This window comes from Protopterus annectens, chromosome 3.part1 (assembly GCF_019279795.1).
Source record: "Protopterus annectens isolate FY-2018-M chromosome 3.part1, PAN1.0, whole genome shotgun sequence".
NCBI classification, from domain to species: domain Eukaryota; kingdom Metazoa; phylum Chordata; order Ceratodontiformes; family Protopteridae; genus Protopterus; species Protopterus annectens.
Window position 1 is genome coordinate 349,913,673 of NC_056732.1, and position 16,170 is coordinate 349,929,842.

Below are 16,170 nucleotides of genomic sequence, written 5' to 3' on the forward strand. Positions count from 1 at the left end.
AATCAATATTCCTTCTTAGTCTGGTTCATCTTTTCTACGCCCAGTTTTCCCAGCGCTCTTTCTTTCTTTTGATTACTTCCTGGATTTCTGCATTTCATCACCAAATTTCCTTATGTACCTTACTTCCGTACATGGCTCAGATTCCTATCTGTTCAATTGTACTCTGTCAATTTCCAGGTCTTCAGCCTAGTTTCTGTTGACTACAGAATCAGCTGATTGTGGCAAGCAATGATTTATGCTGTGGGTTATTTCATGGGGATGACTGCAATCTCTGATTCTATCAATGCCATTGGAGGAAGTCTGAGTTGCATATTAGCCACTTTTGTATGTGATCTTGTGACAGTTTCTCTTGCTGAACCACCTATTGAATACCATCAAGCCATTCACCAGACAAATGTTTAGAGTGGCCTCTCCTTTACTCCTGTTACCTCACTTATGTGGATTCAGACAGTCCTCATACCCTGCACTGTCTGTCCTGATATGTGCATTCATATCCCCCATTAAACACCAATTCTTGCCCTGCAACTACTACATGAATGCACTCTTTTCCTCACTATCACAACCCTGCTGTGGGGCAAATGCTGAGATTATGAAAAGTGTCCTATCCTTAGACTGGAGTCTGTCAGGAGTCTGTCACAAATTCTGATGACATCCCTCACAGTCTTCTGAAGACTCTCCCTCACCACAATTCCCACACCATTTCCAGCTCTTATGAGGCAGAATTATCTGCTAAGCCCTAGTTACTATGACAGTGGCAGATGGCTATGTGACAAATGCCAGGGCTTAACAGTAGATGCTTCCATGGAACAGGAGCTGCCAGGCCTGTGTGTGAATGCAAAAACTTCTATGGTCTCATACACCCTGCATTTATTACTATAATGCCTACTTTTGAATTTCTTAAGGACTATGAGGAAAGGAGACACTGCAGATGATGCCAAGGAGAAAACATCTTCCTGGCTCAAGGATAAGACCTTTTGTTGCTCCTGCAAGGCCTTCAGGTTCCCAGCTCTGCTCTTCAAAGATGTTTTTGCAGGTATCCACAGGGTGATCTTTCCAGAAGCAGAAAAAGTCAGTGAAGGTGGAAATTCTGTGGTGGGATGTACCTAACATAATCTCAAATGTTGGTGACTTTCAGGGGACTTCATCAACCTTGGAAAAACCTTCAGAAAAACTCAAACAAAATCAGCACAAACCACAAAAAGCATTAAGCTTGTAACACTAGCAAGAATAGGGAACATTTCAAAAGGGGACTTTATTGCTCTGGAAGTTGCCTTGGTGAAGGTGATGGTACAGACAACCAATCAGCATGCTTTTGGCAAAAACTGGGAGCTGGTGTAGGCTACTCCTCTCTCTACCCTGTGTTTGTCCACTGTCCCCAGTGTGGGAAGACCAGCCCACACAGAAAGCCCAAAGATGTGAAAGTCAGGTCAAACAGCTGGCTGTCCGACTGCAGAGAATTACTGTGCTTTATGAACACTACTGTAAGCAGTGATCCCCAATATAAATATCTGGGGACCTTGAGGACTTCTATGACCTTTAACCCAGAAGTAGCATGCCATGAGATGGCCAATGGGGAAAAGGGGCACAACAAAGAAGTGCAAAATTTTAAGAATAGTCATATGAGGGTACATAAGTAAGCAATACTCGTGTTCTCGCCATTGCACAGAACCCTTCCAAGAAAGATCCATGTGCAACTTGTAATGAATCATCTCAATTTCTAATCAGAAACCGAAGCCAGTAATCTCTCTAAATGTTGATACTTACATCACTACCACTTAAATATAACCTAAAGCAAAAACATAGAAAATGTGCAATGCTCAATTACAATAAAACACAGATATCTTTGTGTACTATGTAATAGCTAATGTAACGAAGTAAAAAAATAGTTGAACCAAAATTGTGCTGGAACTTTCTGAAAAATAAACTGAGGCTTGAATAAGTGAATGGAATTTTAATGATGAACAAAACATGACACTGATTCACATATGTTCAAATGCAATTTTAAATAAAATTATCCGAGAACATGTATGCTATACAAAGACAGTGAAAAATACAAATTAAAAATTTCGCAAACTTTGTCCTTCACAAGAAAAAATATTAATGAAGTATGTGTTTCTCAGTCTAGAGCAGCACATTTAAATCATGAGCTAAGACTTTACTGAAGCAAATGAAATCACCTTTTAGTATTTCTACATATCCAGCCACCATTTATTTAAGCATAGTACACTGATACACTGTTTAAAAGAATTCAACATTTATGTTTTTGAGCAAACAATGTAAACTATCTTTTTAGACATGGCAAAATAGACTACATTCTCTGTTCTTTAATGTTTTTGAGAATCACTTAGTCTCTAGAGTGGACTTAGATACACTCAATGGATGAAACAACTACTACTACTAACAAAGTACTACTAATGGAAAGAGGCATCTCCTAACTGCTTTAATGGGTACCCCCAAATTATTGGAAATATTTTACTTTAGGACACGACATCTTAATTTATGCAGGTTTGGGCAGTGCCAATTTGGCTGACATTCTGAAGGGGCTGTCAGTTAAGCATGGTGTTTGGGATGCTTTTTAAATGCTATTTTTATTCTGGGAATAATAAAAAGTTTAAAGAAAGTTTAAGCAAAAATCTGAAACTGTAATATTGGACATTACTGACTTAATGAGTGAAAGACTACACACATCCAAGCAAGGGGGGGGGGCTGCTTCCCCCCTGTTATACACAATTTTAAGTTCATCTGCTTTCTAATCTTGTAATCCAATGGTGTGGGGGGTGCAGGGTCAAATCCCCTTGATGGACTTGAGCTATCTTTTTAATCTCTCATCTTGTCAAGAACTTCCAAATATAAAATAATTACAACAAATTACAATTACAATGCCTGTTCACTTCAGACTGATGGCTGGGCTTCCTACTGCACATCCTGGTGTGCCCTAATATAAATAATCACCAAATTATGGTATGATCCCAATTATTCTACTTACAGGGTAATATATAATTATTGTCTGTGGGGTGGCTAAGACCAATCTCTAACCAACTGAGATTAGTTAATTTGAGTACAAGTATGGAAACTGGACATGCTTCAAATGGCCTGCAAGGGCAGCTAGCCTAGTACTTACCTATGAACCTATAAAGTGGTCTGGGAGTAACAAATTTAAGGTCTTGTCAGTTAGTATTGTGAGAAGCTGCTACAAACTGTGTAGATGGCCAATGTCAGAGAAATAAGCTGGGCTCAGAGTCAGAAGTATGGCTGTAGAAAAATGTTTTCTTAGGGAAAGCAAACTACAGTGTGCTTAGCAGTCTTTCAAAATATCACAACTTCCCCTTGGAATCCTTCCTAGGGAAAGATGGACCTGTACAACAGAAATGATACAAGTGAAAGGTGGACCTACAAAATGTAAATTATATAACTGCCTGCAAGTTATGCTTCTGTTAAATTAATCACTAAAAGTCCCCCACCCCACCAGATAAAACAGATGCAGATAATGGAGCACATACAATAGCAATGCTTTGGCCCATGGTATTGACATTTGTGGTTTCGAAAAGGCTCAAACTTATTAATTTTACACTCCTAACAGGTACTGAATAGAGGTACTAGCAGTTATGAGATACTGGATGATGATGTTACACATCACTCCATGCATTTGTTTTGGGAATCAGCCCTCAGAAAACAGCTGAATGTTCCAACATGACATTTGGCCGTGCTGTCAATCAGCCCACTTACCTTATTTCTTTTCAAGTAGGAAGACCAATGTCACTGGCTTCACATGTAAATTTTACTGTGGGACAACTGTATTAGTAGTCTTCCACATAAAAGTAAACTAAGGTGAGCAATGACTGTGAAACCCACTGAGAAACAGAACTTTATGAAGGGGCAAAAACACAAAAACAGTCAGCCAACAGATAATGGAGACATCTCATGGTGCAGAAGAGCATCTAATTACGCTGTCAACAATTAGGACTCCATGATATGCATGAAGAGTCAATAAAGCAAGCCAAAGAAACTTGAGTAGCTGAAGGCCAGCTCTTTTTTTTTTGTAAGTGTGTGTGTGTGTGTGTGTGGAGGGGGGGGGGTAAGAAAGCAGACTGCAGTGTCACATATGTTTAGGTAGGGGAAAATCAGAGGAAAAATGGTCCTTCCAATGTCTATGTGACACTAGTGCCTCAGGATGCCTTATAAAGCTATTGCAGGTGGTGATTTCCTGAGGAGTAATATGACTTCTCTCGGGGGGGGGGGGGGGCAGGCAATGGGTAAACCAAGGTAAGTTAAGTAACTGGTCACTCAGACAGTTGAAATTATAGTAATTTGCTGGGAGGACAATCTGTGATGAAAACACCGTGGATTAATGAAGCCAAAACATCAGGAAAGCAGGATCAGGTTTTATACATATCCTTCCAGCACACAGTTATTAATAAAAAAAATAGACAATGAAGAGGCTAGATGATAGACTGGGCAGTATAAAAACCCTTTTTACTGCAAAATGACTACAAATACACAAAGACCTGTTATTTTCAATGGAAGATGAGATGTCAGCACAAAGGCATGTACACAGTTATGCAAATACCTTTTCAAACTGTAGTAAGACCGAGTAAGGCAGAAAAAAAATTATTCTGAAATGGAAACTTGTGAAAAACTATGCTTACTTTGTTTTTAAAAATCTGAATTTGAAAGCTATGAACTAATGTGTAGCAGAGTTAGAACTCAAAACACCTTTACCCTCTAAACAGTATGAAACCATTGTAATCCACCTAATTTCCAACTAGATCCTAAGGCAAATCTCAGAATACCAATAGTTCACTTTCTTAAAAAACAGTAATAGTTTTGAATATAGAGGTGAATCTTTTATTGTGCAGTTTTGAAAAAAGATCACAGCAGTTTTTAAATGACATTACTTTTCCAGTGCACTGCCAAATATAAATATGTTAAGTAAACATAGATCAAGGTACCCAAGTATTGCTTTAAAATGTCTGTTCAGTGAATGCATTACTTATACTTTCAAGTAACTACTAAACATGTTATGAAAGCTTTAGCTCAGCTGACAGAAATGTTCTCCTGTTACTGCATTTACTTTTGGATTGGTAAGAGAATGATTAGTTAAAACAATTCATGCACTATCCTCACTCATTTTCTAAAGTTATTTATCTATACTCAAAGCAGGGATTTTAGGATAGTCCCCTAAATCTCCAATAATTATGCCTCAAAAGTTTACTTCAAGCATACCTCTTACTGAAAGAATTCTGGACAAAATAAAAAATAATGGGGTGGGGGCAAGGCCCAAAAACCAGGGACAGATTTTAAATACATTTTAAATACAGCTCTTAGGAACTTGGCAATTTGCTAAATATCATGTTTTACATGCATTTGCTCAAGTCTGAAACGAAAATGTATGGCATTACTTGGCTACTTCAATCCATAATGATTGGTCAGACAACAAATTTTATGAGGAACAGATCAAAAATATCCGTCAATAATCTGGACGTTCTGCAGAATTCTGGACAGTTGAGAGGTATGACTTAAATGCAGCTATGCAGAAGGAGAAGCTGATGTATCTAAGGCAAAAATGTTCCCAACAGAATCAAGAATTTGCAGAAATATAAGAAACAGTTAAACTGCTGTCTCACACTGTTCACACCAAGCATTAGCAAGTACCTTCTCAGTTATTTCCACCGAAACATAATGCATCCAAGAAGGGACATGTAGTTTATCTGTCCTTAAAATTAGAAATAACATTGTAACATCAGCTGTACAGCTTACCAAATGTAATTCATGCAGATTACAATGCAGTGCACTTCAAATTTAAAACAGCAGTAAGAAAACTATAATTAAACCATACATTTCTCTTATTGTTATAAGTCTAGTACACTTTTGCTTTAGTTGGCTGTTACAGAGAGCCCTAGTAATGTTCTTAGGATTCAAAATTTAAAACATTGCCATCGAAGTGTGTCTGCACATGTCTCTCAAAAACCTCCTGTTCACAGTCGGGAGGAAACTGTTCACTGCACATAGGGCACATCTTCCAGTGGCTTTCAACGTGTTCTTCAAACTTGGTCTGGTCATAGTTAGGAGGAAACAGCACTTCACAAATTGGGCACTTTTTAAGTATATCAAAGCTGAGAAAAGGGTAAATAAAAATAAATATGAAATTGCTATACTTGTAAAAATGCACTGTGACAGGAGTACTGTGTCCTGGCAAACAGATAATACTGAATATAAATGCTTTCCACATTAGGAAATGGCAAGCTAAAACATGCTTTTAAAATAATCTGTCTAGCTCATCAAAATATACTCTTACACTATTACTCACCATAACTGTGAAACTTTGAGAAAGGCTTCTAAAGTGGTGTGAACCAATGGGATTTTCTTTCCTCAGCTCAGTGTAAAAAGCTCAGCACACATGGCTCACTTACTGTTCCTTGCACGAGTGTTAAAGTCTAACTACAGAACCTTTCTTTTCAATCAAAATAAAAATAGGAACGTACAGTATATCATAAATATTCCATAATAATTTCTCTTATCTGATTATAAAGGCCAAGCAGGAATGAAGATTAAAGGGGAATGGAGGGAGCCAGTAGTAACGTCCTCAAAGATCTGCAAATATGATCTGTACTGATCACCAGAAAATCATGGCCAAAAATAAGAAGTGCAAAGTCCAGCACGGTAAGAACTCTCTCAAACTAAATCAGCAACCCAGGGGACAAATTAAGTCTACTAAAGTCACATTTGAGGTAAAAGTAGCCTCCCAAGCTAAGTACAATCGCCAGGCATTCTTCCTCAGCTATGTCCACACTTCAAACTCAGTACACAACAATGTGCCTAATTGTAAATGGAGCCACTTATATTGAGCTGCAGGATATAGCAAGTCTACTGATTGGTATATCCAGCTCCAATTTTACCCCACTTTCTCCCTCAGATACATGTCAAGAAATACTCCTCCCAACCATAACTCCCCAACTATCACTGGGGAACAGGTCCTCAATGTGCTCGTCAAGATCAAAAACACTGCATCAATGGGCCCCAATATCCCAGGATGCCTTCTTAATAGCATGAAACATGACCTATTTGGTCCACTAGAATCTCTATGAGGACTGGAACCTGTCCGTGGACCTGAAAAATTACTGACCCATAAGCCTGACTAGATTCATATGTAAAGCCACGGAAAAAACTCATGGATATGACAAAAAATGACACAGGAAACTTTCAGATACTGTATCCAGCCCAGTTTGGTTTTGTCAAGGGCAGGTCATACCTACTTCAACCAGGTGGATTTCTTTTAGAAGGCCACTACAGCAATGGATGAGGGAAAAATGGTGCATACCGTCTACTTCTACCTGGTCAAAGGATGCAGTACAACACCCCATTTTGGCTATTGTAGACAAGCTCAAGAAATTAGGTAAAACCCCCTACGTTACCCACTGGATAGCCAGATGGTTCATAGACAGGATCCTAAAAATCAGGATAGGGAATCTACCTCCACAAAAAGACAGTCACTAGTGGCTCAGTACTGGGACTGCTCCTTTTTGGTATATATTTCTCTGAAGTCAACAGTAATATCAAAGGCCTCTGTATGACCATGTTCACAGATGAATCCTCCAAAGACACAAATACCCTCTAAGGCCTGACACAGACTAATAACTGATGCCAGAGTCACTCTATGTTATACAACTTATAAGAAAGTATATGGCATCCAAGTTCAAAAATGTCACTGTTACATTGTACTAGACTCTCATTACACCAATCACTGAGAACAATGTCCCCTTCAGTATGTATCTGTATGCAACAAATAGAGCTTCCACAGAAGTTCCCCACAAAAAAGTACATGGATCATAAACAATGTTCTACATGGACCACCTCAAAGGCCTCTGCTTGTACACAGTCGCCTATAGACTGCTAAGAGACAAATCTATGCCTGTTCTACAAAGCATCTTCCGAATCGGCCCTGATGGAACTATTGCACATCCGCAAAACAAAGATCATCAGTAATACTCAATCCACGGACCTAAACTTCATATGCGACATAAATAAGACATGTTGGAAGGACATGTACGTATCTGAAGGATTATTCCTTCTCTGGAACAGGCTTCCCAGCCATGTGGATCAGACCTCTTCTCTGCACTTATTCAAGTGCAACTTGAACCAGCAGATGAGAATCAAAACTTTACCTTTGGTTTGGCATTTGTCTTTGTTAGAAAGAGGAGGCAGGTAAATGCTCAGCCAATCAAAACTTTACCTCTGGTTTGGCACTTGTCTCTGTTAGAAAGAGGAGGCAGGTAAATGCTCAGCCATTCATGCAAAAGTTATATATACCCTCGATAAAAACAAAAAATGGAATCAAAATCTGTCCAATACATTTGGAAACATGGCTAGGTTTAAAATGGACCTCTAGGACTGTTAGCTTAGTAATCACTTATGGACCTGCAATGCTATCAGCATTAACTTACTTTGAGGACATCTGGAGAATTATAGATAAAACTCATCATAAATGTATCATTATAAATTCAAGTTCATAAATACAAAAGCACCAGCAGTAAGAGTTGATTAGTCAAACATACATTCAATAAAAAGTAAATCTGGATGAGAAACTCTCAGAAACCTGACTATTTTCATTGCCTTTTTAATATTTATCATCTTTGGTGACAATTAAACAAGGCAATAATCAGCCTTATAGAGAGTCTGAAATGGCTCACAGACCATCTCAGATCAAATATTTAATAAAAGTTAATAATCATAGGTGTTGTCACAAACGTGGCGCACAGGTACTTCTCAGTGTGGTTAGCAAATAACAGATACTGCAGATAAGCTTCCAGCCTCTGTGGGGCCTTTAATCAGACTGAACTCTCTAGAAGGTATAAAACATAGTACTGCAGTTTCCTGTAACTAGATCTTAGCATTTAAAGTTACAACCCATATATTACAACCTCCTTAAAAGTTCTAAAAATACATTAGGTACCATGCATGACATTAAATTGCTTATTTCAAATTGATCTTGAATCTATACTAGGTATGTATTCAGTGTTTCCTACAAACAGGACATACTTATGTAGATAATCAAAAAAATTATAACTGCAACTTTTCAGTTTTAAGCATTAATTTTAAATTTCAAAATGTTTCTTCACTGGTTTTCAATTTCCTTAACATTTAATAGGATTCCTTTAGGGACAGTATCTGCTGCAGAACATCTTTATGAATGAGTTTCTCTCTTCATGAACTATCAGTTCTCGCAGTTTTGCTATTTCTGTGAGAGTGCCGACTCCAACAATTACAGCTGCTTTTCTTCTTTAGACTTTGATCCATTTGTTTTTTTGCAAATGTCTGTGATCCCCCCCCCCCCCCCCACCACCAGCTTTCTATAATCCCAGTGAAAATCACAGGACCTTGGCTGTTGTATACAAATGTCTGATTCCTCCCACCCAGCTGTCAATTATCCCATGAATATCACAGGACCTTAGATTTACTCCCTGACCCAACTACTACAGCTTCAATATATAAACTTTTCCATGCATTTGCAATTCTCACTATTTTAACATGTAAATCTTACATTCTGAAACTACAACCCTAACAGTATTTGTCTCTGCTGGTTGTGAAGCAAGTAATGTGGCTTTCAATCTTCTGGCCATTAACAATTTAGCTGGTAAGAAACTGAATCCCCGCATTTGGGGTATTTCCTTTGTTCTTTAACACTGAAATGGCAATCCTCACAGTTTTTGCTATTGCACTGTCTTATGAGATTAGTCATTGTTCAGGTAATACTCTTCACTCACCTCTGTTCATACCACAACCTAATGGACGTTTCATAACATGTTTGAGCTTCCATTCAAACATAAATCCAAATTCAGGAACACATATTTTGATGCTGTAATCACATCTGTACTTGATGTGCCTGTTAGTCTGATTTTTAAAGGTACATGGAATAATAACCTACACATATGCTATACTTTTATTTAAACTGAAACAAAACTGTGACAATCAATGCCATTTACAAGGATGCTCTTCACTACCAAAATGCTATGGAGTATATAAGTTAACATTTCTACTGAACAGATGACTGCTGTTACAGTATTCAAGGCATATGGCATAACACTAAAACTTGTTATGTTGCATTCCTGGCCAATACAACACATTCTCATTTCTTACTTTACCATTCCCAGATCTAATGTACGTGTTCTCTCAAGTATCTGTCTTCTAAGTTGATTGGGGAATTATTTTATCAGTTTTGAAAATTAAGCTCAGATCTGAATTGCCTTCTTTACTGATGATTTTTGCCCAGGCCATCCTTACAGTACAGAGAATCTTTCAGTAATTGTGTTAAGTTACTGTCAGTACAGCTCTGAAACTGTCCGTCTGTTTTTTCCATCAGTGATGACCGACACATTTACCTAGAGAATCTATACTTCTTTTAACTATATCCCGTGCTTCTCTGGTAAATATGCTACACTTCAAAGTATTTGCTACACGAAATTCACTGTCTGGTCTGTAATAAAAATTTCAAATTGTACATCTGCAGATCAAGTGACATCTCTCACAGCTTCAGTGGTACCTTGAACAAAGACATTATGGTACATGACTCTACCAGGGTTTGCAATCAGTTACCTCCTGAACTTGTCTACCATACACATAAATGAAGAAATTTATTTTATTCGTAACCTCTTGTAACAGTCCCTGTTTCATACAACAAGCATACATATTTATGCATCTGTAAATGCTCTTGACCCAAAAGCAAATGGTCTCCTCTCTTGTGCAAGTTCACAGCTCCTATACCTTTCTGACAGGCATCTACATACTGCACAAGGAGTAACTGCTGAAAGTAAAAGGGCAAGTGTAATTGTCAGAACTGCAAAACTGAATATAATGAGGGAGAATATAAACTAACCCCAAGACCGCAGTACTTCTGGAGTTAAGTATATACATTAATTGAAGAGGGGTGCAAGTAGGTAGTCCCCACCTGTAAAAATGTTTAAAGATGTAACAGTAAGTTTCTGAATTCACTGGTGTGGATAATACTGCAGCTTATGTCTTGGAGTGTGGGGACCAACAGTGCTGAGCCTTCCACTTCCATAAAGTAGCCAAACTGATCTAGATGCATCACAGGATTTCAAAGCTGGTGCAACTACATCCAATTTCTTTAGCATTTCAGAATGAGTTTCCTTTCCACAGCTCCATTCCTATGTTATATATTGTTTTCTCAAAGTCACAGTTATCTCAGACATATTGCATATACATTTTACCATATACATCACTCTGAGAAACCTCTGAAGTGTCTGCTTATCTTCTGGCTTTGGCATCTATATGACTGCATTGAATTTTTCTGTAGCAGGCTTCAGTGCTTCTAATCTCAGTATATGACCCATGTGGCTCAGACTTGCCACTTATTTTACATTTATCCTTATTTAACTTTAAATTATGATGCTTCAGTCTTTTTTGCAGCTACATCAGTATCATTTCATGCCCTTAATGATTCTGATCCTCACTAACAATATTATACCATCTTCAGAGCCTTCAATTGCTACACCACCTTCACAGAGTCTTCAATTACTTGAACAAAAGCTGTCTGTAACACCACCAGTGCTGATGAAATATCAAATTTTAATCTAAAGCTGCTGCACTTTCCTAATAAAACAAACATGCACAATTTAGGGCTTTCTTCTAGGGTGGTTTGCCAACAGCCCTGGCACGTATCTAGTATTAAATAGAATATGGCATTTTGTACTACTGAAATAACTCCTTTGACTTCAAAGAATGGGTAATGCTCTCTTGTGATCACTTTAATCCATCCTTATAAATAAATACACGTGAATTGTCTTGCTTCACAACAGTAATCATGCTACCCACCCACTCTGCTGGATTTAGTTGCTTCTTGAAGCACACTAGTCACTTTCAGATGCATCTCTGCTTTATAATTAATAATCATTTTTAGCATTTTAATTAATAGATCCATTGCTGAATCACACATCCCTAACCTATGGAAAAGATCACACAGTATCCCTTTACATAAGGGAGGCTACTCCATTGCCATCACAAACTTTTGTCCTATTGCAATCTTGTCCCCCCCTCCAAGATTCTAGAAAAATGTGTGCACCTACAACCTCTTCACCATCTTACACACAACCTACTTTCTCACACTCAACATGGCTTCAGACATGCACACTGTACCTTAACAGCCTTATTATTTTTATGGACTCTGTCAACAAATCCCATGACACTGGCAAACTAGTATTTACAGTATTTCTAGATTTGTCAAAAGCATTTGACATGGTATCTTCACCCCAAAGTCTCTTTAAACAACTTTCAAGCATTGGTCTATCCTCCTCCTCCTCACGTCAGTGTTTTTCCTAGCTGACAGGAAGCAAGCAGTAAAATGGTAGGGCTCTATCTCCCTGTATCACATCACCACCACAGGTGTACCTCAATGATCCATCCTTGGCCCATTACTATTTAATGTCTTTATCAATAAATTACATACATCCTCCTGTGAAGGCACTCTAATCCAATATGCAGAGGATTCCACTATCTGCATATCAGACACATTAACTAGCCTACAACACAACCCAACAAGCTTTCTCTTCCACAGAAACATGTCTCTCCAATGCTGAACTCCTAATGAACCAAAAAAAAAAAATCAAAGCTCCTTCTCTTCACCTACAAACCCCATACTCTAACAAAACAAACTTCAAGACCTTTTCAGCCAACAATACTAAAATTGAATTAATTCAGCATATCAAACTACTAGTTGTCATACATGACAATCTCAAGTTTGACCTACACATACAAAACAGTATAAAACACACAAAAACTAAGCATGCTATACAGGAATAAAAACTTCCCCACAGCAACTACCAAAATTACCTTGGCCAAAACATACCTCTTGCCCTCACTGTTATATGGGGCCCCAATTCTAACTAACTTACAGACTTCACCAAGAAAAAAAAACTAGAAAGGTGGTATAACAAAATTACCATAAATATAACCCCTCTAACTCATCATTTAAAGCCCTACATTCCCTAAGATGGACTGAACTCCCCTCCACCTCCAATACATACACTTCACTAAGGTATAACAAAATCATCCACAACCCACTAGCTTGTCCTCCTCTTAGCTCATTAACCAACTTTTATATTCCAAATAAACATCTCAGATCTGAAGACAAACATCTCCTCACAACGTATAAACCTAACAAAACCCCAGGCATAAACCTTTACTCCTGCTCTGTGGCAAAACTACTGAACTCCCTTTAATTATCAAAACTGCTACTAACCTGCACTCCTTCAAAACCTCTGTAAAGGAATACTTCATCAAAGCTTGAATTTGCTCATGTATGAGCCCAGGCTGAGGTATTCTTATATCATTTACTACATCTACTCTCTCTATCCCCACCAATAACTTACCCTACCCTCCCTACCTCTACATATAGTCCCCTGAGATTACACTCGTACCTTTTCCACATCTATTCCTACTATCCCCTCTATCACACCCTACCCTTCTCTACTTGTACTATCCTATGCCTTCACCAATATAATCTGTTACCATATTTCATGACCTCTAAAACATTAATAATCATTATGATAATCATTTATGTAAATAATGCTGCATCTTCCTATTATCAGGCTTTCCGTAAAATTTATGCTTGAACACTATGACTTTATTATGTTTGTTGAGTTTTTATTCTGACAAACTAATGTGCAGTTTTTCAAATTTTGTGCTTGAATGTTATGACTTTATTATGTCTGTCTAGTTTTTTATACTGTTAACCATACGTATCTGGAGTTTTTCTCCCTGGACTCCACTGAAAATGGGTACCACATGACCCAGTCGGACTTTCCCGGTAAACAAATGCCAAATAAATAAATAAGTTTTTCATTACATTCGCCATGTTAAAGTTACAATAAATTTTGCAAAAAAATGAAGGCTATAGTATGTTGTTTGTTTCAGCTCCACAATGGTTACTCACATGTTCGTTATAGCCACACCCACAAAATTATGTCATGGTAGGTAGTGGGCAGTGATTTACATATGACTGCAAGGCATTATGAGTAATTAAAACCAACAAACCTCTTTAGAGGAGCAGCCTCTTATTTACATTGTGATTTTATTATTTGATTAGTTTTCAATATAAAGTGTTCCACCTGCTGGAACTAGATGACAACTTGTCTTTCTTGGAAGAAAGAAACTCCTACAGATGCATTTAGCATGAAAATACAGTGGCTTGTACATTAAATTAGACAGTCAGCCATTACAGGTTTACTCTTTCAGAATGTCATGGCAAGGTTTTTAGCTCTGAGGAAAAATTCACAGGGACATCCTTAAAGTGAAATGTTAATACAACATACTTTTTATAGAGAAAAAAAATGTATTTGGTATTGTATGTGGTAAGGAGGTTATATCCAGTTCCAGTTTTGGTATTAACAGTTGACACTAATAACAAGAAAGCTATTCAATTCCTTCTCAATATTACTCCCGTTTGCAGACACAGGGTACATTTTTACTTGTACATGGTATTCACCTTGCAAATTTCGTAAGGCTGTAAGTAAATCAGACTCATGAAGAATATCTTTGCTATTGCTCTTCACAGTTATGTGAGGTGGCTCTGCAACTCTGACTGCTTCTGTACACATGTAGTGTTTGTTTTTAAACTACCAATCCATATTATGATTCCTAGCTTCTCACAAACCAAACAACCCAAATACTAGAATTAATTTCCCTTAGTGCCAAGATTAGGAAAAGGATCATGTACTTCTCTTTTTTATATTCAAATATCAGCAACTATTGATCAAGTAAGTCTGCATGATACCCTGAATAAGTTAATATGCACAGAGCTCTATGTTCAGTGTCTTTATAAGCAAAATCTTTAGATAAAATATTAGACACTGCCACAGTGTCTAGCATGGCTTACCAGGAATCTGACATGCAATCTTGATAGTGTCTCTGTTGTATTTTCAGACATTCACTGTATCAACTGTTTACGCTTGAGCTTTACCAACAAGGTTTCAGTTTAGCAATATGCACATTCTTCTGAATATTAGCCTTTACCTTTACATTTCTTTGCAAAATAGCTCTGTTTAGCCAGAAATTCTATAAAACATACTAAATGGATAGCAGTGCTTCCTTTCACCCCTAAAGCCACACCTACTAAGCAAGGCTTGAATTTTTACATACAAACAAATATGGTAACCCTATCTGCACATGACTCACCTTTTCATACCTATTACTTCAGCAATATATTCTCACTCTATATCTCAAAACTGCCTTTTCATTTGACTCACATTTTTACCTTCTAAGCTTCCAAGTCCTTGTTTATAAAAAGGGAACTAATCGTTTCACTTGCTTTACACACAGCCACAACTTTTGACATCAGCTCTGATTGCTCTTAACAGCATCTTATGTGCAATTCTGCCTGTCTTTAATATATTGTGCAACTCATCAAATTCAGCCTGTGGCTGTTTCCTTGAGCTTGGTAACAGTATCTGTCAAATGTTATGCCCTTGTAAAGGAGAAGTGCTGAATAAGAAGCAAGTTCCTACTAGGCCCATAACAATTCAAGAACTTCTCTCTGACATTTTATTTTTCTTCTAATCAAGAAAGGTGAAACAGTTAAATACCTCTAAGTCTCTTCCTCAATGATATCTACAAATGTACTTTTTTTTCATACTTTCCTGCTACTCCACTTTTGATAAGTTAAATTTCTGGATACAAAGCTTCTAGCTGGTTCCTAAATTTGCTTGCACTGACAGAATTACTAGTGGTTGCATTGGAAGCATTTTTTCACTGTGAATTTTACTCCCAAACATAAGCTTCACCTTCAGCTACACCGGTATGTTTATTAAAGTGCTTCAGCCCAAACACTGTACAATAAAATAAAATACCAATATGGAACAATAAAACAAAAATGGAAAAGGAGTCTCTGGAAAACTAATACATTTCTTCCCTTCTGCAGATACAAACCAGTTTTGACAACATGTGGCATATATGTTTCTCAGCATGATCAATAAAGACAAGACATTGTGGATGAGCATTAAAGCCTCTGTTAGTTCTTTAATGAGACAGAACTCTGGAAGGTGTACCACATGACATGGAACTTACTGTAACTAGGTCATTTACATCTGAAGATATACCCATACACTGCATCAGCATTGGGATGAATACTGCTTTTTCTGTCATTAAGTGCACAAAGACTGA

At 37.6% G+C, this 16,170-nt stretch overlaps 1 protein-coding gene across 1 annotated transcript in view; it reads right to left on the reverse strand.

Moving 5' to 3' along the window:
* Window positions 1-1,936: 1,936 nt before the first annotated feature.
* The window catches only part of TAX1BP1 (Tax1 binding protein 1), a 1,493,491-nt gene continuing 1,479,257 nt past the window's right edge, over window positions 1,937-16,170 (reverse strand). The window contains exon 18 of the mRNA XM_044066810.1: window positions 1,937-6,113. Coding sequence (XP_043922745.1) covers window positions 5,909-6,113 — 205 coding nt within the window. The 3' untranslated portion in view covers window positions 1,937-5,908. The remainder of the gene's footprint in view (window positions 6,114-16,170) is intronic.